Raw genomic sequence first — 25,738 nt, forward strand, 5'->3', positions numbered from 1 at the left:
GAGTGTGGCCTCATTGCCTACTTCCCCAAGTTTTCCACCCAAGACTGAAGTTGTAACCTAACATTTTTATACACAGGTACAGACTATGAAGAGTACTGGGCTGGGGCTTGTGTGTCACATACTAAGCTGCTACCTGCTGTTTGTTTATATAAGGGACATAACGCCCCAGAAGAGAGCAGCTGGGTCCTCATGACTAGCCTACCTGGGATGACAGTTGAGTACGTTGAAAAACTCTAGCACAGGATCTAGGCTTGCTGCTAGCGTCTGATGATGCAACAGGTAAGTACACATACCACAGCAGAGCCAGCCCTCCAAGCGCGTCTTTCTGGGGAAGCCTGTTTCTCACTCTAGGATGAGAACAGCCTGACACTTGACCTCCACTTTAAGGCAGTTGTGAGGATCAACAATACTTCTCCCTGATATGAGGCAGAACTTTGCTTAAGCACGTGGCACTGGTTGAACATTGCCACAGTCACTGGCAGTAAAAGTTTTATGTGCTTGTATTTAAGATGGGTAAGTAGGGCTAGGGTTGTGACTTAGAGATGGGGCACATGATCAATATGTAAAAAGCAGTGGCCAGAAAGATTTTGACCCTCAGCATCATAAGAAAAGGTAAAAAGGTAGTAATATATTTTTTTTTTTTTTTTTTGGTTTTTCGAGACAGGGTTTCTCTGTGTAGCCCTGGCTGTCCTGGAACTCACTTTGTAGACCAGGCTGGCCTCGAACTCAGAAATCCGCCTGCCTCTGCCTCCCGAGTGCTGGGACTAAAGGCGTGCGCCACCACGCCCGGCTGTAATATTTTTTTTTAGGGAATCACTTTCATTAAGGTATTAAAAAAAAATGTTCACGACCTTACCTGAATAGATACTAGTCGCTATAGATAAGACCTTAAGATACTAGTGACAAGCCAGGCCATACTCTCAGGAAGCAGAAGCAGGCAGAGCTTTGTGAGTTTGAGGCTACCTTGGTCTGTTATCAGTTCTTATGCAGCCAGGACTACTACATGGTGAGATCTTGTCTCAAAGGAAAACATACTAGTGCCTACTCGGGTGATATAAATGTGGGGAGTTGCCCCCCCCCCACACTCCTCCACACACCCTGCCGTGTCTCTATACCTTGGTGGGCCCAGGAGCAATGAGGTCTATCTTTAAGTCAAACCTGAGGTTTTTTTTTTCCTGCTTTGCCATTTCCTGGGTAACGTTGGGCAAATCACTTCTCTAAGCCTCAGTTTATAAGCTATGAAAAAGAAAAGAGGTAAGCCAGGCAGTGGTGGTGCACGCCTTTAATCCCAGCACTTGAGAGGCAGAGGCAGGCAGATTTCTGAGTTCAAAGCCAGCCTGGTCTACAGAGTGAGTTCCAGGACAGCCAGAGCTAAACAGAGAAACCCTGTCTTGAAAAATAAAATAAAAAAAAAAAGAAAAGAAAGAGGTAAACACCAACTGCATATTAGCAGATACTGCTAAATCACTGCTGGCAAATGTAGCTATTTCTATGACTTGGGGGGCAGAGTGCTAAAGAGTGAACTCAGGGCTTTGTGCATGCTAGCCACATGATATATTATTCTTCACTTGAAGACAGGCTTAAGAAAGACAGCAGAAACCAGGACATCACTGTGTAGACTACTAAGTTGTACCTGGGTAACAGGATGGATGGGCCAATATAAAAGGTGTAAAGAGATGAATTGCAATCCCTGCTAATAATAAGCACAGGCCTGGCACAGGCTGCCAGGTAGTAGCCCAGAGATCACTTGTTAGCAACATACTTAATTTTGTTCCTATGTAAGAAGAAAAATACAACCAAACAAGGATTTGTCATAGACAAAACGGCTGTCCTAGCCGGGCGTGGTGGCGCACGCCTTTAATCCCAGCACTCGGGAGGCAGAGGCAGGCGGATTTCTGAGTTAGAGGCCAGCCTGGTCTACAAAGTGAGTGCCAGGACAGCCAGGGCTACACAGAGAAACCCTGTCTCGAAAAACCAAAAAAAAAAAAAACCAAAAAAAAAAAAAAAACGGCTGTCCTGCTTATAGTCAGATCTGTTATGATTTGGTCTAGGCTTTCAATAACCAGGACCATAGATTGTTTATAGGGAGAAAGGAGTATTACTGGAGACTGTACCTAACACCTCATACATGCTAGGCAAACACTGCACCACTAAGCTACATGTCTCTGTTTCTTTTATTTTTTAATTTTAAGATATGGTCTCCCTTGGGGCTGGAGAGATGGCTCAGAGGTTAAGAGCACTGACTGCTCTTCCAGAGCTCCTGAGTTCAATTCCCAGCAACCACATGGTGGCTCACAGCCATCTGTAATGGGATTCAATTCCCTCTTCTGGTGTGTCTGAAGACAGCTACAGTGTACTCATACATAAAATAATTAAATAATTCTTTAAAAAAAAAAGATATAGTCTCCGTATTCAGCTCATGTTGAAACATGACCTAGAGCCAAGTCAGGCCTAGAACTTGTGATCTTCCTGCCTTAGCAGCCCCAGTAACTGGGATTATACATGTACACTACCATCCCTGGCTTCCAAAGGCCATTTTCAGCAGTGCCTTTGGTTATAAAGATAAAATTTGAAGCTGGGGGTGGTGGCTGCTGTCCACAGTCCACCTGTGCTTAGGGAGCAGAAGAGGGCGGGCTGGCTGACCTACAGAGTGAGTTTGGGCTAGCACAGCCTAGAGCAAGACCTTACTTCCAAACAAGCAAAGACTCGCCTAGACCAGTGGTTCTCAACCTCCCCAACCTTAAAGTAGCTCCTCAAGCTGGGGTGACCCCAACCATAAAATGATTTTCACTGCTGCTTCAGAATTGTAATTTTGCTAGTGTTATGAATGGTTATATAAATACCTTAGGAGACCCCAGTAAAAGGGTTGTTCAAAAACAACACCCCCCCACTACCCCCCTGCAGAGGGGCAGTGATCCACAGACTGAAATCCGCTGACCTAGAAAGGAAGCTAATTCAAGCTGGGTCAACTAGTTTCCCCAGCTGTAGCCAGCCTCTGCTGTTGCCTTCGATGAATTCCTAGACCATGCCACTCATCTGAATCAGGGCCCTCAATCTACAGATGAGTCTGTGATGAAATATCAAGTGGACTCATCTGGCATGAGATAACTCAAAACTATATCCAGTTCTGACCCACAGGCTTACTCAAAACACCAGTATTTCATGCCTGTGTACAGTTCTGCACGTGATGAAGAATTCTCTTGAGACTGAAATGAACGACTGTTTCATGTTAACAGCCAGACTTAAGAGTGTAGCCAAGCAATGGTGGAACTGCTCCGTTTTTAAGAGAACTTATTATTTCAAATTAATCTAAGGTATCATGGTGAAAAAAAAAAAACCCTTTATTGAACTCTATTTCATTATTTGGTAGTTTAGAATTCCATTTATTTTTAATCATATAAGGCAAAGAATGGGATCTGCTTTGAAATTTATGGTTCCCCTACTATTAAAAACAGGTATTTGTCTCACACAGTTAAGCTTAAGGGCCACAACTATCTGCTTCACAAATCCTTTTGTTGTTTGCTTTGACACATGATCCTTAAGGACAGTGGTTCCAACAACCCATCAAACCCAGCTTCCCCAGCCTCCAGCTCTAGCTAGCTGTCTTTATTACGACTATGTTTGATTCTCTAAAACCACATTCAACCCAGCCTCTATCAGATTCTGAACACTTCTGACCTTTTAAGTACATTTAGTCTTGCTTTAATCCATAGTGACATTGGCACTTACTGTCAAACATCCTTACAACATATCCATTCTGAGACAACTTTATCTTCAAATAATCTCTGGTACTAAGTCCTGCATTAGGCCCAGGCAGAGTGCTCAAGGTCACAAGCACAGCATGTACTCACTGAGCATTAGACAGCCACTCAAAACCTAGAAAACAGCAGAGGTCAGGCAGACCCCAGAGGTTGGACTCCCAAACCTATTCATCATATGAAGGGACCTCCATCCCAACCAGGATCCCAAACAGAACCTATGTACACAGATTAAAATTGAAATAAGTTTCTCCTATTCCCTTAGACACCAATGTAGAAATTCTCTAAGCTGTCAATTTTTCCCCAAACCCCCTTACATATTTAGTTCAAATCTAAGATGAACTGCCCTGATACCTGGTGTGAACCTAAGTTACAAATCCTAACAGCACTCTCTCGAGGAAGTCACTGTGCTAGCCCCTACCCACTGATCTCTGTTTATGAGTTTTCAGCACTAATTTACCAGGCTGGTCAGCTCATTTTCCTTAGATGGAAGAATGTCTTGTCTTCACCCCAAAAGGGCTAGTGCAGAACCGATACTAGTTTCTCTTGAAAAGCCTGTTTTATCATACCTCCCTTGCACACTGCTTTTCAGGAATATCTTTTTTGACAGTGCCCTTCCCCAGAGAAAATATTTAGGGTAGTTTCTAAATGAACTTAAAAACTTGACTAGTCAAATCTTAAGTGTTAGAAGAGGAGCATTTTGCCTGAAATGTCAGATTGTTTTGTTTTGGTTTTTTTTTTTTTTGATTTTCGAGACAGGGTTTCTCTGATAGCCCTGGCTGTCCTGGAACTCACTTTGTAGACCAGGCTAGCCTCGAACTCAGAAATCCACCTGCCTCTGCCTCCCGAGTGCTGGGATTAAAGGCGTGCGCCACCACGCCCGGCCTGAAATGTCAGATGGATTTGGGACTCTCTAAACAAGAAAATAATAAAAGAAAACCTATCAACCCCATTGCAGAAGGATCTTTAAGAAAAAACTAGCTATGGTGGTACAAACAACCTCCTCAGTACTTGGAAGCGGAGATAGGATGATCAGACATTCCAAGCAAGTCTGGGTTATATGGAAAAGACCCTTTCTAAACAAATACACAAACAAACAAGAAACTAAATATCTATTTTAATTAAGTACTTTTATGTTGCAAATGTAATAAACTGACATGCCTTTGACTTTCACACACTCACAACAAGATCATTACATAACACTGCAGTGTTTTTCAAGTGAGCTTTTCATTTTAATCAGATCTACAAAGCATTTACTGGGGTGACATATCTGACAAAGCCACAGACTTCTATCAAGCAGCATCAGTGTAGTATAAAAAGTAAGTAAAGGAACTCAATAGTCCTCTCTCAGCTGTATGAGCAGCTGCATTTCTGGGGACTGACCTACATACGTAATTCCTTGCCAAGAACCAGGACACTACACCTCTGAAGAAGGGAAATGTGGATTAATGCATTCCTTTTTGGTTTTTAAGGAGACTGTAATAGAAATATATTAAAGATAGCCTTAAATATCCAACAGTCTAACTTACAACTTAAACCAAAGTTGTAGGAATCTACAGGTCTTTATAAAGAATTCTCTTCACAGCACAGCTGTAGTTCATGTTAAAACACAAAAATGTTCCCTTTGTGCTATAGCCTTACAAATAAACATAATATATATGTGTGTGTATATATATATATATGAAAGCTCAGATTCTGCATCAAGCATTACTCAATCTTGCCTTTTGATATAAACCTGAATACAGCCAAATCTGCAAAGCGTTCACTTAATAGTCTAATTGATAAAACGTAAAATGGATATGCATTTTCAGAAAAGGAGACTCTGGTCAGCTTTATCATTGTCCTTGTCACACTGAGCTCAGCTGAAGTCCCGACCTGTGAGGACCAGGGGAGCCACAAGAGTCCAAAGGTAAAGGAGGAGGCACACCCAACTGGAGCTCATTTTGACCCACACAGCTAGCCACTTGCTGGATACCTTCTGGAATTTGGCATCAGGGCTAAGAAAACAAGAGAGTAGGGAGGGAGAAAGAGATTAGTATTGCAAACCTGCATCCCTCCCATTCCACCTATCCTGGCCAACACCAAAAGACCCCACAGTGAGACTTAGCTGGCACCATTAACCCTAGTACTGTTCTAGTATGGAGTTGAGAAGCTACTTTCAGTTATTATGACCAAAGGACTCTGACTCTCAAACATTTTCCTTCTTGCTAAGACCTAACTATTGTTTCAGCAATGTTATTCACTACTATCTGAATTACTCTAATTATTGGCAAAATGGAAATATAGTCCCTGAAATGGTTCTTCCTTAGAACATTATTACTTTGACCAGAACACTTTAATATGGCATCTCTAAAAGCACAGAAAAAAATTATCAAGGTCACACTGAATGGCTTTTATGTCATGATTTTCTTTCAAATAACTAGTCTAGAAAGCCACCAATAATTCCAACCGGGCTCTATTTCAAGCAGCATGTTGATACATGCTTGGAATCGCAGAGTAAGTTTGCTACAGCAGAACTACAACAATGGGAAAGTTCAAAGCTAGTCTATCTCAAAGAAACCAAAGGACTTCAGAGAAACTTCCTGCTCTGAGACAGCAAAGGGCTCCACAGTAAGGATGGTTCAGAGAGGTTATAGGAATTCCCAAGGGCTGAGTGCTCTTCTACCTCTGTCTATGCCTCTTACCTGTACCAGCTGGTTATGGTCATCATGATATACAAGGAGGCACAGCAGAGCATCAAGTGGAAAACGGAGTAGTTATACTGCACCCCCTCCTTCTCATTGTCTACAGCCCTCCGTGGCTGTCCATCCTCTTCATCATTGGCTCCATTGGTATCACCAAGGATAACACTGTCACTCCCAGAGAGGGTCAGCTTGTTAACTTGGCTGTTGCTTGAAGTACGGATGCTGGAAAATAATCCCCCCCCCCAAAAAAAAAATCACATCAAAAAGGAACTGTTTTAGATGAAATGATTCTTTTGCCTCCAGATGTGTAGTTATTTCTGGGCTATTCCTACCTTGGACACGGAAAGCCTAATGAAAGCTCTGCCCAGCAACCTGCTGCCTGCTAACTCCTGCTAATTAACTCTTAGTAGTTGCTGCTCCACAGCTCACTTCCAGTGGCTGGTCTACCACTGCACCAGTGCCTCAGCTATGCCTGTCCTGTACCACCCAGCGATTCCCAGCTAACTCACTTATCTGTCACATCTCTTCTCAGTGCCATAGCCTCGTGAAATTCTTCTGACCTCACCCCTGTCTAGGCTGGGTGAGGAGCTTCCTCTCAACTCTTTCTCACAGCTCTCTAGGTGTCCTGCCAACACTTGCCAATCCTGCCTTGCTAGCTACAGTCCTCTGGATGCCAGCACTGTAGATGCTCAGTAGAAGATCAAGTTAATGAGTAAATAAAAAATACAGAGAGAGGACAAAAACTACATGATCATTTCTACAGGCAGAAAAAGGTGACAAAATTTGGTACCCCCTACACTTACGTAAAACAAGTCTTTATTTTATGTAAGTGACACACCATCACTCTCTTCAGACACGCTTGAATCCCATGACAGATGGTCATGAGCCACCGTGTGATTGCTGGGATTTGAACTCAGGATGTCTGAAAGAGCCATCAGTGCTGGGCGTGGTGGCGGACGCCTTTAATCCCAGCACCTGGGAAGCAGAGGCAGGCGGATTTCTGAGTTCGAGGCCAGCCTGGTCTACGGAATGAGCTCCAGGATAGCCAGGGCTACACAGAGAAACCCTGTCTCAAAAAACAAACAAACAAAAAAAAAAGAAGCATACAGAGCTGGACTGGCAAAGATATGTAAACAACTTTTCATTAAAAAGAACTCTATTGAACCAGGTATGGTGGCACATGCCTTTAATCCCAGCATTAGTGAGGTAGAGGCAGGCAGATCTCTGTGAGTTCCAAGCCAGCTTGGTCTATACAAAGAGAGTTCCAGTACAGCCAGCAACACACAGAAAAACCCTATCTTGAAAAGACAAAAACATACAAACAAAAAACCCCCACACTGTTTTAATTCTTCACAATGGTTTAAAGACAACATATTAGGAGCTGGAGAGATGGCTCAGCAGTTAAGAGCACTGACTGCTCTTCCAGTGGTCCTGAGTTCAATTCCCAGCAACCACATGGTGGCTCACAACCATCTGTAATGGGATCTGATGCCCTCTTCTGGTGTGTCTGAAGACAGCTATAGTGTGCTTACATATATTAATAAATAAATCTTTTAAAAAAAAAACCTATTGTTCACTTTCATGAGGATACTGTAAGCACCTCTTACCTAGAACTTACCTAGAATATATAAGGCAGAAAACAAAGATAACCAGTCCCCAAATATCATCCAAATTCATAAAGTGTCCACTCTGTGACGGCGGAGCATAGGCAGGAGCAAGAGTAGTTGAATTTGCAGGAGACACAGTTGGTGAAGTTAAGTGTGTGATGATGCTCATAAGGGAGGGGTTGCAGGACCGCTCTGAAATGTAATTGTTTGTTATCATTAGTTACATCTCACTCTTATTCACACTCTTATTTTCACATAAATCAGAGGGCTTGTCCACACACCAGTTAGCTTTATTTAAAACACAGGAAAGTTATGCTTAGAACCTGAAACTCAGCAGTCAATACTGTATTTATCACAACCAATGATCTAGCTTTAGAAAAAAAATACTATCTCGAGTTTTTTTTTTTAAGATGTTTATTTATTATATATAAGTACACTGTAGCTGTCTTCAGACACCAGAAGAGGGCATCAGATCCCATTACAGATGGTTGTGAGCTACCATGTGGTTGCTGGGATTTGAACTCAGGACCTTTGGAAGAGCAGTCAGTGCTCTTAACTGCTGAGCCATCTCTCCAGCCCCTATCTATTGTGACCTCACTGTTTTGATAATGTTTTACCATGGTGTTTAGGTTTTCCAAACAGGAGCTTATCCTTATCTTATTCCAGTCACTCAATATAATCATCATCATCTTGGAGGTCGAAGAGGAGGGGGAGGGGGGGAGGAGGAGGAAGAAGAAGAAGAAGAGGAGGAGGAAGAAGAAGAGGAGGAAGAGGAGGAGGAAGAAGAGGAGGAGGAGGAGGAAGAAGAGGAAGAATCATCATCATCATCCGTAGAATATTCTATTGAGAAGTAATTCCTTAATCCCAGCACTCTGGGGATAGAGAAAGGAGATTCTTTTGTGAGACCAGCCTGTCTACATAACTAGCTACAGGACAGCTAGGACTACAAAAAAGGGACTGAGTCAAATCCCACCGGGGGATGGGAGTGGGGTAGAAAACAGAAAACAGACATTCCACCAAAAGACCAAACAAGCTCACTCTTAACTCTATGACTTAGTCTAAGTTAGATAAAGCCTACACTATGCAATGGGCTGGTGTAAGCAGGCCAAACCAAAGTCAAAGTAAACTATACTGCTTGTGCCACATCTGCTCCAGCTCTAGTGTGCACACCTACCAAGAGTACTTTATCTAGAGTCAGCCATTCCCTTACCAGGTTCATTGGTCATGGCCGACCACGTGAGGTAAAGGGTGTACAGAGTGATGATGGAGGACTGCAGGAGGCCAGATCGAGGCTGATGTTCCTGTGGAATCAAAACAGAAACAATGTCATGGATCGCAAGGGTGACCTTGTGAAAGCCTGTGTGCCTCCACGAGATGCAGTCAATTGTGAGAAATTGAAATCTTCCTGACAGCTAAAAGATGAAGGTAGCCCTTCAGTTTGAGTTACTCTACTCAATGCACTTACTGATGGTTTGGAAAAACATTTCACAATCTTGAAAGCTTCTGTATATCACACAAAGGTTTTTAAGAAGCTTAAGTTTCTAGTCTGTTTTGTTTTTTTGGGTTTTTTGTTTTTTGTTTTTTGTTTTTTTTTTTTTTGAGACAATATTTCACTATGGGCTCAGGGATTAAAAGCACTGACTGCTCTTCCAGAGGTCCTGAGTTCAATTCCTAGCAACCACACAGTGGCTCACAACCATCTGTAATGGGATCTGATTTCCTCTTCTGATATGTCTGAAAACAGCTATTGCATACTCACATAAGTAAATAAATCTTAAAAAAAGAAAGATTTCACTATGAGGCTCTGGTTGTCCTGAATCTCACAGAGACCTGTCTCCCAAGTGTTGGGATTAAAGGCGTGCACCACCACTGCCTAGCTTTCTAGAAAAGTCTGCTCAACTCTACCACAAGATAGCTAAATGACCTACCACTTTTTGGAAACTTCAGTTTTCTTTGTTTATACGAATTCTTTTTTTCTAGATACTGTTGACCAAACTCAGTCCTGCTTCAACCTCCAGCATTGCTGGGGTTGGAGATGCACCATGTCCAGCAGGTAATTAAATGTGAGTTAACAAAGAATTTTATTTTGAGACAGGCTCTCCTGTTATTTATCTAAGGCTGGCCTTGAACTCAGTAAGCTAAAGATGGTGACACACAACTGACCTTAAGCTCCCACCTCCAGAATGCTACAATTATGGGCATGCAGGACCCTGCCTAATGCTGATCAAACTTGGGGCTTTGTGCAAGCTGAGAAAGCTCTCTATCAACCAACCAAGCTCTATCCTAGGCTTTCATGTTCTTTTTAAGTGTGTGTGTGTTACCTCAAGTATGGAGGCCAGGAATTGGTTCTCCTTCCACTACAGGGGTTCAAGGTATGGTACTCAGGTCAACTGCAAGCACCTTTACTGGCTGAGGCATCTCAGATACTTCCTCTTGATTTCTTGAGAAAGGGCTGCACTACAGTTTTCTAGATCAGCCTCCAATTCCTTATGAAATTATCATACCCTTGTATGAAGCTGTGTGAAGGTCAGAGGGCCACATGCAGGAGTCAGTTCTCCTCATTAACCCTATGGGTCCAGGGAATGAAACTCAGGATACTGAGCATCTTTACTAAACCACTGAGGCACCTCACAAGCCCCAAGGTACCTAGTTTTTAATGATCAGTAAATGAATGTTAACACAATATAGGAAGAACTCAACTTGCCATGGTGGCACATGCCAACAAGGAGGTTCTGAGGTTCAAGGCCTGGAGTGTACGGTGAGTACTAAGCCAGCTAGGACTATAATGTGAGAGCATCTCAAAATATAAAATTAAAAATTTTTAAAAAAGGAAAAAAATATTGCCACTCAATAGCACATACTGACTTCTGCTTAATAAGCTAAATTACAAAAACTTAATCATGATATGAAGAAATATTAAGTAGCTAACCACCGATATAAATTCACCAATTCACTAAGGACTGAATACCAGTGTTGCCCCTGTCTGGAATTTAAGCTTAGCTAGCATTAATTTTTCCACGGGAGAAAGCAGAGAACCTCCATACCTGAACTTTAGGGAGGATGGACACAATAGAAACTGCAACACAAAAAATCAGGTTGAGGCTGATGAAGACCTTGTTTTCTGTGCAGTCGTCAGGCTTGGTGTAGAAGACGTAGAGCAGCGCGGCAAAGACGATGGAGAGGATGTAAAAGAGGCTTGTAAAGGACAGCAAGGCTAGAAAAGGGGGAAAGAGCATGAACAGTGTCCACCATGTCAATCACGGCTACAAGTGACATCAGCCTTCTTCCATGCTGTACAATGAAGACACTTAATTCATTCCTATGGTGAGCAGTAAGCCACAGGAAACTGAAATGCCCCAAGGTTAAAGTTTCCTACAGTTTTGAAATGATTCACCACTAAATTCCTAAATCCACTAGGTAAAAATGTGTATAGAAGCATTTCTAGATGATTCCTGGTCTTTCAACAGCAGTAAGGTCAGGCGTAATGGGTGGGTACCTGTAGTCCTAGTATTGGCAAAGCTAAAGCAGAAGGATCAGAAGTTCAAGGCTAGCCTAAGCTACACAAAGCTCATCTCCTCACACAAGGTCAGAGCTCATAGTAACTATATGCCAGGGACGATGTCTGGGAAATAAAACAGGCCCCTTCTGAGACAATTTCATTCTGTGGTCACTGGCTACACTAACCTGGCTCCCTTTACAAATAATGAGATGACCTCCCTGGTCTGGGAAAACAGTTCATCTGCTACTTTCAAATAATCTATAGAAATCTTCCTTTACATTCACATGGATAATCGATTAGCTGTATAATTCTGAATCTGAAAGTTGTTGAGCATCTCAGCAGAAGTAGTTGCACTACAGACTGAGAGAATACAACTGACTGGGGTATGCTCATCTTCCAGCGATGGATACAATTCACAACAGGCACAACTAACAAATCTCAACTTTATAAGGGCAGCTCTAGAGCTGGAGAAAAGGTTCGCTGCTCTTCCAGAGGTTATGGGTTTCAGTTCCAGGGGAATCCGATGCCCTCTTCTGGCATCCATAGGTGCTGCATGCACAAAATGCACAGACATAAATGCAGGTAAAATACCCTCATGCATTTAAAAAAAAATGGAAACCTTACACGGAGAGCTTATATATTTAAAAGTAAAGATGTTACTATGCATCCTACTTAAGGTAGCAGTGTGATGCTCTGAGGTGAGTACAGATACCTACCAGCATACCAGAGCCTTGGGTTTCCTTCCTCCATTCGATTTACCCATAATTCATTCCAAGAGTGAGCCATGTCTACCAAGAGCACCAGCTGGATTAAAATGAAGAAAGTGGCCCCCAACATTCCAGCACTAAACCAGACTGTAAACAAAGAGAAGTTATTTCTCACCATAAGAATAACATTTCATAATTCCCAGCACGCACATGGGAACTCACAACTGTGTAACTCCAAGGTCTGATATACATACATACAGGCATACATACATACATACACACACACACACACACACAGAGGCTAGACACCAATGCACATAAAATAAAAATACATTTAAAAAAAGAACAATGCAGTAAAGAGTAACATTTCAGTATGACTGCCAAACTTTATGAGCAGTCATCAACAGGGTAGAAGAGTCTATCTCCAGCTGTACAGTATGATTGTTATCATTTCAAATTTACAGGTATTTGAGGAATGTTGTGCTGGATTTCATGTTTTAGAAACATTTTCAGTTTATTTGTGTGTATGCACACACACGTGCTCGTCAGCACACACAGACACCAAAGAACTGTTTCTGTGATTCAGTTTCCTCCTTACAGGGGTCAAGCTCAGGCTAGACATCAGGTTTCCTGGCAATTACCTTTCACCCTGAGACCTTTTAAAACTTTAGTTACCCATGACCATGCATTAGCCAATTAGGAGTATAAAAGTCCTAGCCAGGCACAGTGACACACACCTTTAATCCCAGCACTTGGGAGGCAGAGGCAGGTGAATTTCTGAGTTCGAGGCCAGCCTGGTCTACAGAATGAGTTCCAGGACAGCCAGGGCTATACAGAGAAACCCTGTCTCGAAACACACACACACACACACAAAGAGTATAAAAGTCCTTTAAAAATGGACAGACCAAGCATAGGCTAATGCCTCCAAAATGTCTCTTGATGCTCAAGCTCAGGGGTACACCGTTGTTGGTTATTTGTGTGTGTGTGTAGAGGGTTTTTTGTTTTGCCCTTTTTTAAAATTCTATTTATTTAATATATGAGTGCTCTGCTGCTTGTACATCTGCACGCCCTTATCTGATCCCCTTATAGATGGTTTTGAGTCACCATGTGGTTGCTGGGAATTGAACTCATGACCTCTGGAAGAGCAGCTAGTGCTCTTAACCACTCAACCATCTCTCCAGCCCCAGTACATTATTTTAGAAGACAAAACCACAATTACAGTGCTTTTAACACTGGGGTTGGAGTAATATCTGTCTTTCTGCAGAGCTTAGCAATATTTTCCAGACAACACATGGCAATTACTTTTTATTTCCTCTAATTGTTTTAGTTTTCAGTTTGTACAAATGAAATTATTTCAGCTAACACATCTGAACCATGGTCAGGATCAGCAACAGGCTAAATGTGTTTCCAAGGTAGATGTGGCTATTGGGATGAAACAGGGCTGTCCAGGCAGACACTAACATAGAAGAGGATGGTGTTGGTCACATTCCAAATAACTTCACAACTTTCCCTTTATTTTTAGTGTGTGTATGGGAAAACCACATTGGAGATTGTCAGATGTCACCTGTTACCATGGTATAAAAGTAAATTAAGACAAGGAAAAGTCAGCATGAGAATGTTAGGTTCTCATATTGACAAGCTGATAAACTTTTTGTTACCAAATGAGAAGATAAACTATTGAACAGTAATTATCATATAGTTCTAGAAAAGCTGAGAAGTGGACTATCTCCTGGTTTTAATCCACCACTGTCTTAATATGTAGTTATACAACTGGACACCATATCTTAAAGGCCAGTCCTACCAATCACTGACAGAAATTCAGCTCTTAGTCACCACAGAGTTGTACATATTAACCACTCAGCAGTAAGTCATACCTTCAGTAAAACTACCCCCTGGGATGTAGAAAGATCCAATCATGATACCAATAATGGCAGCGATTTTGAAGAACCAAAACCTGTTAAAATAAATTCACTTATAAAATTCGAATTTTCATTCTTACACTGAGAAAAATACATTTCTGATTACAAAAATAAAACCTAACTAGCATTTGCAACATAAATATCTAGGTTTGTTTCTTCATTTGATTCCAGTGTACTTCATTCAATATTTCATACAAAATACATTAAAAGCCAGGCCTTGTGACTCATGCCTGTAATCCCAGTTACTCAAGGGGCTGAAGTATGAAGATACCAAATTCCTGGACAGCATGGGCTACAGAATAAAACAAAACCCTGTTTCTGGCAGGGCAGTGGTGGCATACACCTTTAATCCCAGCACTTGGGAGGCAGAGGCAGGCAAATTTCTGAGTTCAAGGCCAGCCTGGTGACTACAGAGTGAGTTCCAGGACAGCCAGGGCTACACAGAGAAACCCTGGCTCAAACAAACTGGAAAAAATAAATAAATAAAAAACAAAAACAAAACCTGTTTCAGTAAAGCAAATAAAAAGTAAGCCGGGCAGTGGTGGCGCACGCCTTTAATTCCAGCACTAGGGAGGCAGAGGCAGGCGGATTTCTGAGTTCGAGGCCAGCCTGGTCTACACAGTGAGGGCTACACAGAGAAACCCTATCTTGAAAACCAAAAAAAAAAAAAAAAAAAAAAAAACCAAAAAAAAAAAAAAAAGGCTGAGGCTGGAGTTCAGCGGTAGAATGATTGCCCAGAACATGCAAGGCCCTAGGTTCAATCTCACCTCTGCCACACACACACACAGTATTATAAGCAAGTTATACTGGTCCAGCAGAAAGAGGAGAATTATAACCCTTCAGATGAGCTTCATTAGCGTTACAGCATCATAGCCATAGGCAGCCCTAAGAGACAACAATCATGGACAGCAAGATGGCGGTCCTAAAGGCGAAAGTCATCAGTCCCCCTAAGTCCCCCAGAAGACAGAGTTACAGCATTGTAAGAAGGGACCCTGACGGAGGAGACACTGTAGGAAGATAGGTTACTGGGAAATTTGGAGGGGTTTCTTCAATACCCAGTCTATGTGTGACTTAGTATATGCACTAGTAGTCACAAGGCAGGATGGCTCTAGATAAAAATAATCTGATAATTCAAGGACAATGCTTGTTAGTAGCTACAAGTAAGAGGCAGAGCCAGGGGTCAGAAGAGTTGGATGATTTCTGGGAGAGAACAATTAGCATGCAAGATAAGTCACATTTATGAGTAAATTTCAGAGTTTTAGCACATAAAGATAATATTTTTTTTAGAATTACTAGTTCTAACAGTTCTATATGAAGAGTCATTCATTAATCATTATGTTTATGGGAGAAATTATTCCCCAATCCTACATTTACAAAATAGGATACAAATACCTTGTCCATAATGATAGAACTCATTAGCAAAAAGGCCAGGCCCAAATATGACTTTTACATCTACAGCCTTTACTACTGTCTTGGGCCGGCTATGGTGGTATACACCTGTGACCCTGCTAGGGAGGTGGAGGTGTGAGGATCAGGATTTCAAGGCCAGCCTGAGCTGAAGAGGTCTTGTCTGAAAAAAAAAAAAAACCAAACCAACCTTGAACTAGTCACTGTGGCCTGCATGGCAGAACATGAAGTATTAAGCTTTGAGAATGGAACATACATGAACTTAAATCCTACCTACGACCTTTCCCAGCTAAGAGATATTAGATAAAATATTTAACTTCTCTGGATTTCACTTACAACATCTATACAAAAACCACAATATTTGCTGGGTTATGGTGACTCACACCTTTAGTCCTAGCGCTATAGAAGAGGCAGTTGAATCTCTTGAGTTCAAGGCCACTCCAGTCTCTGAGTTCCAGTCAAGGCTACACAGAGAAACCCTATCTCGAAAAACCAAGTAAATAAAAATAACAAACAAAGCCGGGCGTGGTGGCGCACGCCTTTAATCCCAGCACTCGGGAGGCAGAGGCAGGCGGATTTCTGAGTTCGAGGCCAGCCTGGTCTACAAAGTGAGTTCCAGGACAGCCAGGGCTACACAGAGAAACCCTGTCTCGAAAAAAAAAAAAAAAAAAAAAATAACAAACAAACAAAGTATTTAACCAAGCTCCCATTAGCTTCCAGCTGAGAAGTACATGTGAAAGAGGAAGGGTCAGCAGGGGAACCAGGAGAATATAAGTAAGCAGCCCATGGAGGTTTTTCTTTTTTTTACTGTTTATCTTCCATCTATGCTGCCTGTGTACTCATGTGTGATTATACATGCCTCAAGTACATACTTATCTATGAATGAAGAAAACATACAATGTCTAAGCACTGTGTCTGACCTATTTTACAAGGTACTTTAAAATAAAAATTTAGAAACCTAAAAGAAAGTTATAAAAAATAATGACAATAAACAATTGTTCATGTGTCCATCTGACCACTGAGTAAGTATTCCATTGTCTCCATTCCAATGGCATATTATCTGCTGAGGGAGAGGAACCACACACATTGAAAGACAATCTCACATACCCGTTGTGCACTGCTGCTCTGGGATCTTTACTTGTTTTAACTTTTAACATGAGCAAAAAGAAGGCAAAGAAAAAGATGGCCACAGCAAAGTTGATCCGATACACAGCTTTAAAACCGACCAGCACGTCACAATCTTTCTCTGCCTTTGTATCAAGCATCTTGATTTGAAATCCTCCTTCACAGAATCCAGGAATCTGAGGAGGCAAGGAATTTCAATGAGAATATCAAAATCAAAAAATGCTACCTACTATGAAGCAGGGAATTGTTAAAAATAAATAAGACCCCCTTAGCAATTTCAAGACTATGATATTTTTCTCCTTGACTTCCAACTGACTACAATCTTATTACCTAAGAACATAAACAACAGATCACATTTAAAAACTAAAAGCTGAGATGAAGAGACTGCTTATCAATGAAGAGCACTTTGTACTTTGTACTTTCTGCACAGGACCAAGACTCAGTTCCTAACACGCACATGGTTGTTCACAGCTGTCCATCTGTAACTCCAGTTCCAGGGGAGCCATGCTTTCTTTTCACCTCCAAAGGCACCAAGCACACACATTGTGCACATACATACATGAAGCCAAAAAACTCGTACACCACACACATACCACACACACACAATGCTTATGACAGTTGACCCTATAATCCCAAAGTTTGGGAGGCTGAAGTAAGATGACCACAAGTTTCCAGCCAATTGGGATTACATGGTGAGTTTAAGACTAGCTTGGGTCATTTAGAATGTTGTGCCCAGATTGTAAAAACCCAAGAGACCACCAGGAATCACAACCTGTTGTAATCGAATGAGGGTCTTTATTCAAGCTCGAGCTTGGGCCACTAACCTTCCTGATGGAAAAGGAAGGAGAGTGAACCCCCAGGTCTAAGTGAAGGGGGTTTTCCAGCCTTGGCATTGCACAAGAGGGTGAAGGAATGCTGTCCTTCACACCTGATAACATTCGTTCAGACAGTGGGGGCAGAACCGTGCAGCTGGAAAGAGACCTTTCTGACCTGGGAAAAGTGACTTGTGCTATCAGAAGCTGGTGTATTTTTACAACAGGCCACAGCTGTCTGGGAACACTTAATTGCCCTTTTCTCATGGCCAGTAAGTAGGGCACTTATCTTTTTCAAGGATGTTTGGTTTGTTTTTTCTCAAGGACAAGAGCTATCTACACCCAGGAAGTCCCAGTTATCTATCAGGAGGCTGGGATATGTATGAAAAGGGGGATTGCAATATTCTGGCGCTAGGTTGGGCTTTCTGTTTGCTCCCTCGGAAAGGCTAGAGGCATTTCTGCTGGGAGAAGGGTGGAGGGAGCTCTGCACGAGTGGTGAGTGGCGGGAAAGTGCAGAGTCAGGCTTCCGGGGGTTTCTTCAGTAAGCAATTTTCTCAACAGGGCAGGACTCAGGATAAGTTCAGTTCTTAAATAACCCATCTTCCTGAGGTTATCTCCTTTTTCCCCCACAAAACTTTCCAGCTGTAATAAACTCCTTCCAAAGTGAAGTACTAATGTAGCTTAAAGCTACACAACCAAGAAAAAGAGTAATTTCTAAATTTGGTTGTTGGGGATGGCCGGGGAGTTGTTGTATTTTGATGTTAATTTCGATTTCCCAGAAAGGGTTGTCTGGACCAGGGAATGGGGAATGGGGAATGGGTCCCCTAATGAATAAAGGAATCAATCACTGGGCGAGTAGATGGGACTTCTGGGTTAGAGGGAGGAAGAGAGGAAGAGGAGAGAGAGTTAGGGGCCTTTTGGAAAGGGATAGTAAGAGGGCAAGATGTAGCTACTAGTGTGCCCTAGGTTATATGGAGAATCTGCAAGGATTTGCCACCCGAGGATTTAGATTTAATATGGCTTGCATTAGGATTCTAGTTGTTGTACCCAGCAACTGAGCTACCATTGTTTCTGAACTAAGCTTTGTGTGGTGTTTCCCTCATGCGGAGGTTTGACTGGGTTCAAGAGAGAAAGGTACAGTGGCAAAGCATAGGTCTGCCAGATATACACCACAAAAGTCATGAGGGGTTTGAAGCATGAGGCTGGCATGGTAGCAACCCGCCAGTGGGAACTTAAGGAGTTGGGTGAAAAGATTTTGGAGCTCCGAGTCAGAGAGTTGGTCGAGTAATGCAGGAACTTGCCCTTCTTTTTAATATTCCGGCAACTGTCTGTTTTTCTCTGGATTATTAGATTAGAGCTCAACAATGCTCATTCTGACTTCTATGTCTGCAAGAAGACTAACACCTCATAGTCTGTGTCCTGACTACAACCAAAGGTAATTTAAACGAGCATGTACCTGCAATCTCAGCACTTGAGAGCGCAGGAGCATCAAGAGTTCAAAGTGAGCCTAAACTACACAGGAAGTTTAAGGTCAATCTAGGCTACAAGAAACCCTAACCCATAATAATTTTAACAATGTTAAATGCCTCAAATTACTACGACTGGAGAGATGGCTCAGTGGTTAGGAGCACTTGGTTCCTCTTGCAGAAGGTTAGGCGGCAATGCCAGCACTCATATGGTAGGCTCACAACTATTCATAACTCCAGTTCTAGGGGACACAACACCCTCTTTCTGGCTTCTGCAGGTATCATGACACATTTGAGAACACTCATACACAGAAAATAAAATTTTTAAAAAACTATTTTAAATGACCTTGATCAAGTATAACAGTAAAAAAATTACAAGTATTGCAAAGTATAAAAAAGTAATTTTAAAAAACAACCACATGGTAAGACGCTATAACTTCTACTTACCTTCTTCAGCTGAGTTTGTATGCCTTCTGTCATCATGATGCAAGACACAATAGTGCTAAGGATGAGGATAAAAGCGTAGATGAGCCGAGTTACAGTGGAATTCTTACTGATGGGACAGCAGCTGCACAGCAGACATGATGCACCACTACAGAGGCACGGGACCTATAAGAGCAACACCATGGGCCATGAGAGCTCCTTCACTGCTCTTAGGAGGCAAACTAGGGCTTAGAAATTTTAACAGAATCCGTTTAACATGGCAATTCCCAGTAATCCCAGCACTTAGAAGGCAGAGGCAGAAGGACTATGAGTTCTAGGTTACATGAGCTACAAATCAAGAAAGTCAAGGCATAGTAACATAGTAACATGCCCACTCTCAGCATTTAAGAAGCTTTATGGAAAAGTATCAAACGTTTGAAGACAACTGGGACTACATAAGAAGCCTGTCTCCCAACACAAAACAATTTAAGACAAAGTAAAAATGCAAAGGCTTTAGGACCAATATTATTTCCACCACTTTAGCAAAAATGTATTTAACCCTAGTTTTCTTTTTGTAGCATGGACTCATTAAAATATTTCCTACTTTAGACTTTACTACAATAAATGAGCCTACCACACCGTGCCTGAAACAGGAAGAGCTTCTAAAATATATTCACAGAGAACATTATTTTGTGTGAAAACAACGTAAGAAAAATACAAACATCTCTACTTTTGGTTTACTGTTTGCTCCCAAAATGATGTTTCATCATAAGGCAACATTACTACAGCCAGGCACGGTGGCTCATGACTTTAATTTTAGTATTCACAAGGGAAAAATAGGCAGATTTCTATGAATTTGATGCCAGTGTGGTTTACATAGTAAGTTTCAGGCCAGCCAATGTTATACGGTGAGACCCTCTCCCAATATCGCCCCACCAGCAAAGTAAGACAACATTACATGCTTGTTTGGAACTATCCAACTTGCGCTGATAGTTGAGATTATCAAATCACAGCACAAGAATGAGTTAATGCAGATTCATAACCAATTACTATTAACAGTGGATGACTAGAGCTAGAGAGATGGCTTAGCAGTTAAGTGCAGTTGTTTCTCTTGCAGAGGACTAGAGTTCAGTTTCCGGTACCCCACATGGTAGCTCACTACCAGCCTTAACTCCAGTTCCAGGAATCCAACCTTCTCTTCTGACCTCTGTGGGTACTAGGCATGCAGGTGGTGTACATACGGAAATGTAGGCAAAACACTCTACACATAAAATAATCTAAAACATTTAAATACAAAAAAAAAAAGAGGATGGCTCTAGTCTTATAACATGGTCTCAGCAACCACTTTTACAGCTTTTCCAGACATATCAGACTATTTGTATTAGAGCAAGCTGATTAACTTAGAAAGTCTTTCAGATGTAAAATGAGCCTAATGCCACTTATCATCTGAACAAGGTCACTGTGAAGAATGGCATGCATGTCCAGAATATAAAGTAACCAGCACAATTCCTGACCTACAAAGGGCTCAATATATTGCAGTAAGTATGTCCAACAGGAAGAGTGAATCTAATAAGCTCTCTATTGTCCTCTTCTGTCTTTGGTGGATTATTCCCATCCTGGGCATTATTGTCCTGCCCAGCCCAAATCTACAAGCCAAAGAAAGTAAAGATTACCAGCAAACCAATAGGGCAAAGGCACAACGTCTCTAATCAATTGCAGAAGGTTAACAACCCTGAGCCACAGTAATGTCAGATCTGTAGCTTCCACCCATTGCTATAGCTTATACTGATTTGTGATACTTTGCTTGAAAGTACGAGCAAACTAATTCTAATGGTTCGTTTATACTTGGCCCAGGGAGAGGCACTTTTAAGAGGTGTAACATTGTTGGAGTAGGTGTGTCACTGTGGGCGTGGGATTTAAGACCCTCTTCCTTGCTGCCTAGAAGCTAGTCTTTTCCTGTTTGCCTTTGGATGAAGATGTAAAACTCTCAGCTCCTGCTGCATCTAGCCTGCCTGGACACTGCCATGCTCCCACCTTGATAAGAGAACCTGTAGGGGTAGAGAATTCGACCCACAGAAACACAGCTTAATGACAGATCGCTGTAATAACAATAAGAGGTTTTTATTCCGATTCGTGGGGTCGCTCAGCCTCGCAGGGAGAGTCAACCCTGACTGTCCAAAATACAGCTCTTTTATACTCTTTTGAAGGTGTTTACACAGCTATATTATTATTATTATTATTGGCTAGTAAAGCAACAGTATAATTTGTTTGTTTTTCTTTTTGGTTTTTTCGAGACAGGGTTTCTCTGTATAGCCCTGGCTGTCCTGGGACTCACTTTGTAGACCAGGCTGGCCTCTGCCTCTCAAGTGCTGGGATTAAAGGCGTGCGCCACCACCTCCTGGCACAACAGTATAATTTTAATTTGGCAGAAAACTCTGTCAGCAATCAGCAAGGTCAAAGCAGTTTGTAGTTTTCCTCAGAATTCAGACTGAGGAGGGGTAGGGAAGTTTTCTCAAGGACGGTTATTTCTGGCAGCTGTGGTCTTTAGGACCACTAGTCTGTCCCTGAAGATAGGGAAGGGGTCCAGTGATCTTGAATTTGTTTACACTGGCAGGGAAAGGGGAAATTCTTTAAGCAGCAGGAGACAGTAGGAGATGGGGAGAAGCTGCTGCAGAAAGCTTGCAGCAGGAGACTGGGAAGCAAAAGCTACAAGCTCTGCAAATAGCTTTGGTGTACATCAGTTAAGCTAAAAACTGTATTTCTTCATAACTACCCCTGGTTAAATGTTGTCCTTATAAGAGTTGCCTTGGACCAGGCGTGGTGGCGCACGCCTTTAGTCCCAGCACTCAGGAGGCAGAGGCAGGTGGATTTCTGAGTTTGAGGCCAGCCTAGTCTACAAAGTGAGTTCCAGGACAGCCAGGGTTACACAGAGAAACCCTGTCTCAAAAAAAAAAAAAGAGTTGCCTTGGTCATGGTGTCTGTTACAGCAGTAAAACCCTAACCAATATACCTATTTATTTCTCTGTGTCACAAATACCTTTGCATAGAAATCAGTAACTATTATGTAATCTACCTGTTACTATATGCTTTATCTTCTCTCTATTTCATAAATGAAGAACTCAGGCCAGAAATCCAGCCTCAAAGTCTCCCTCATCTGACTTAAAGAAGCAACTCCTAGAAAATACGGCCACAAAGCCCCATTTAAAGGGATGTTTTAAAGGTAGGGATAAGTATCTCTCGTGCCAATGCAACACAACAACACATAGCTACCCCACTGACGTTTTCAAAAGACAAAAGTCCTTATCCTCGTGCTAAAATCCTCCTTTGCCTCTTCTTCTTTCCCTCCTAAATCAGACATACAAGCAGCAAGACCTAATCACCTGAGTTACTCATCACCAAGAACTCAGTCTTCCACAGATCCACTCTTTTCAGGAAAAAAAAAAAAAAAAAAAACAAAGAAAAAAGCCAGGAAAGTGGCATACTTCTGTAACCGCAGCACTCAGGAGGCTGAGGCAGAAGGATCTGCAGTTCTAGACAGGATGAGCTAACAGAGTGAAATCCTGCCCCCCACCCCGCCGCCCCAAGTAATAATAATGTGAAGCATTTTACTAAGACATGCCAGTAGTGGGGACTCACACCTGTAGTTTCGACACTAGGCTGAGGTAGGAGGATTGCCAAAAGTTCAAGGCCAACCTGGGCTACAAAGTAAAACCGTATTTCAAAAAAAGTAAAGGCCAAACTTCTTTGCCAGGAATGGTACCTTCCTACAATCCCAACAAGGAGGACTGTGAATGAAAGGCCAGCGTGGGATACTCAGCCAGATCTGGTGACCTATCTCAATAGGGCAAAAATTAAACAAGTACAAAAGTCCTTTGAAATCTTTAATCCAGACTGGACTGGAGGTGTAGCTGGAGGAGCTCTCAGAGATAAGCTTTGGACAAACAAGGTCCTGGGTGCAATCTTGAACACCCAGAATGACCAAAGAGATTACCTAAAAAATAAAGGCATACAGTGGGTATCTACAGTGGGTATTGGCTCCCTGATATTCTGTCCCTCTTTTTTGGCGTGGGATGGGAGATGGGGGTGGATAGTGGCAATTGGAGACTAAACCCACAGTCTCTAAAAACCTACCCATAAACTGTAATTTGCACCTCCCTGTTTGAGACAGGGTCTCAAAACAAATAACAAATGATCTGCCATGGCCCTCCACAGCCTTTAATTTCGTACTATTCTCTTCTCTCATTCCACTCTGGTATCCTAAGCCCCTACTGGGTAAAAACTGAATTAACAATATATGCAAGGAGTTTCTAGATATGAACACCTGGATAGGATATTTTCAAATTATGGTTTTAAACCAGGAGGAGAAAAATGTACAAGATATCTTCGACATTACTTCTGCCCTGAGACATGCCATTGACATGAGCAGAGCCTGAGTCCTCGGTTCATTACATCAGTTCGGGAAGGAGAAAACAATTAGGCAAGGTGGCTCAAGCTACCAAGTTCCTCTGAGGCAGATCTGTTAGATTATTCCTTAGGTTAAAGAGATCCTAAAATTAACTTCTAAAAACGTTTTACCATTGACAAGGGGATCGGACTAATTTCTTCACTTTATCCTCACAACAGTTCTGGAGGAGAGGAATGCTAGGGTGTTTAATCCCAAAATATTTAGGCCGCGGGGCTTCTAATTAAACGCCTTCTGCTCGCGACCTGCAGCGAGGCTGACTTAAAAGACCCATCCCCAACCCCACTCAGTAGCGCTGGCATATGCCGAACTATTAAGAAAAATGACTCCAGTGGCCCTATATTCCCTGCCGCCACCCTCTAGCCACTCAGGAACCCGCGCCCTGGAACCTCGGCGTCGCCTGGCCGCCGGAACCCTGGGTCCGGAAGGCTGGCGGGGGCGGGGCGTCGAAATTGTAAACAATGGCGGCCCGGCCTCCCGCGACCCTCCGCTCACAGCGAGAGCCAGCCGAGCCGCCGCACCCCGACCCCGGGACAACGGCTACCGGGCCTGGACCCGGGGCCTGCCCGCTCCTCTCTGCTAGTCTCAGAGAGTGGAGGGTCCGCCTCGGGCGGCCTGACACCCAGCCCCCGCGCGCCTCAGGCTCCGGATGGCCGAGGCCTCGGGACTCACCCAGCTGGCGAGGGAGAAGACGCCGAGGACGGCCCCCATGGTGACGCCGGGGCCGAGACCCACCGCTCCGAGCGGATCTTAACTGCCGACTAAGGCGTCGCCTCAGAAACGCGATGGATCCTCAAGCCGGAAACCGGGCCCGCCCTTCGCAGGACGCCCAGTTCACGTCATCGGGTGGCCCCGCCCATGGAGGGGGAAGAAGGCGGAGCCTAAGACTGCTGGGGTGGCAGAGGACGTAGAGGGTTCGTGGCATACAACTCCGGGCTCGCTTGGGGCGCTGGTGATCAGAGGCAACACAAAGGTGCAGAAAGACAGCATGTCCCCTACGAACTGCACTTATCCTCGGAAGAAGCTACATCCGAATTAAAGATCCTACAGACTGTTAAGTCGTGGCTGGGCAGTACTTTGTGATTATTGAGAGATGGAATATTGGCAAACTCAGAGGCAAACAGGCTATGTTGGGCCATTCAATAATCAGTTAGCATCTGTAATCCCAGCACTAAAGAGGATGAGGCTGGAGGATCAGGAGTTCAAAACTATCCTGTGCTACATAGAGTTCCAGACGAACAAAAAAGCCACTCTTCTTACCCCACACCCTACGGAAACTTCTCCACCCTGTCTCTCTCCCCCTTCCCCTTTCCCCCTTCCTCTTTTCCCCTGCCCCCCTTTCCCCCTGCCCCCTCCCTCCGCGGGGGTCACTCTGCTGGCCAGGTTCAGCTCACTACTTTCCCTGTCCTAGACTCTTCCCAATGCCTCTAGCTGTACTCGCTCTCATATCTATAATAAAAACTTTCTCCTCAGCCATACCTTGGAGCAGTCCTGTCCTCATTTTGTTGGGAACAAGCAAAAGAAACTTATGCTAAGTACTACCGTTTTCGTTTTCTAAATTCAAGGTCTCAGGCCCTGGGGGGGCTGGGGACTTTTCCAACAGCTCAGCAACCTCCGTTGAAAACAATTGTCTGAGTCCAGATATTTCAGGGACAACTTCCCCACTTTGAAGACCGGGCCAAACAATGTCCTGCTCCCAGGCCTAGGAACGAATGCCTACCCCACTTGTCCAAATGTTTTCTTGTCTGTTAACCAGTAAAGAATATAGAAACTAGCCGGGCGTGGTGGCGCACGCCTTTAATCCCAGCACTTGGGAGGCAGAGGCAGGCGGATTTCTGAGTTCGAGGCCAGCCTGGTCTACAAAGTGAG

At 43.1% G+C, this 25,738-nt stretch overlaps 1 protein-coding gene across 1 annotated transcript; it reads right to left on the bottom strand.

Annotated features, from left to right (window-relative positions):
• Positions 1-4,859: 4,859 nt before the first annotated feature.
• Positions 4,860-24,698, bottom strand: Serinc3 (serine incorporator 3). The gene is made up of 10 exons (XM_021151249.2): positions 24,542-24,698; positions 19,432-19,593; positions 16,689-16,882; positions 14,130-14,209; positions 12,265-12,402; positions 11,094-11,263; positions 9,260-9,350; positions 8,061-8,241; positions 6,443-6,664; positions 4,860-5,755 (listed from the first exon to the last, which is right to left on the bottom strand). The coding sequence occupies exons 1-10, from the start codon at positions 24,578-24,580 to the stop codon at positions 5,617-5,619; spliced, it is 1,416 nt and encodes a 471-aa protein (XP_021006908.1). The 5' UTR covers positions 24,581-24,698; the 3' UTR covers positions 4,860-5,616.
• Between the last annotated feature and the right edge of the window lie 1,040 nt (positions 24,699-25,738).

Source organism: Mus caroli, chromosome 2 (genome assembly GCF_900094665.2).
Source record: "Mus caroli chromosome 2, CAROLI_EIJ_v1.1, whole genome shotgun sequence".
NCBI lineage: Eukaryota > Metazoa > Chordata > Mammalia > Rodentia > Muridae > Mus > Mus caroli.

Bases quoted from the DNA above. Each gene is read 5' to 3' on its own strand.
- Serinc3 (XM_021151249.2), bottom strand. From the start codon at position 24,580: ATGGGGGCCGTCCTCGGCGTCTTCTCCCTCGCCAGCTGG. The intron at 6,665-8,060 runs GTAAGTTCTAGG...ATTATTTTCCAG, and splicing joins TTCTGCCTTATATATTCTAG to CATCCGTACTTCAAGCAACA. The intron at 5,756-6,442 runs GTAAGAGGCATA...TTGTTTTCTTAG, and splicing joins ACCATAACCAGCTGGTACAG to CCCTGATGCCAAATTCCAGA.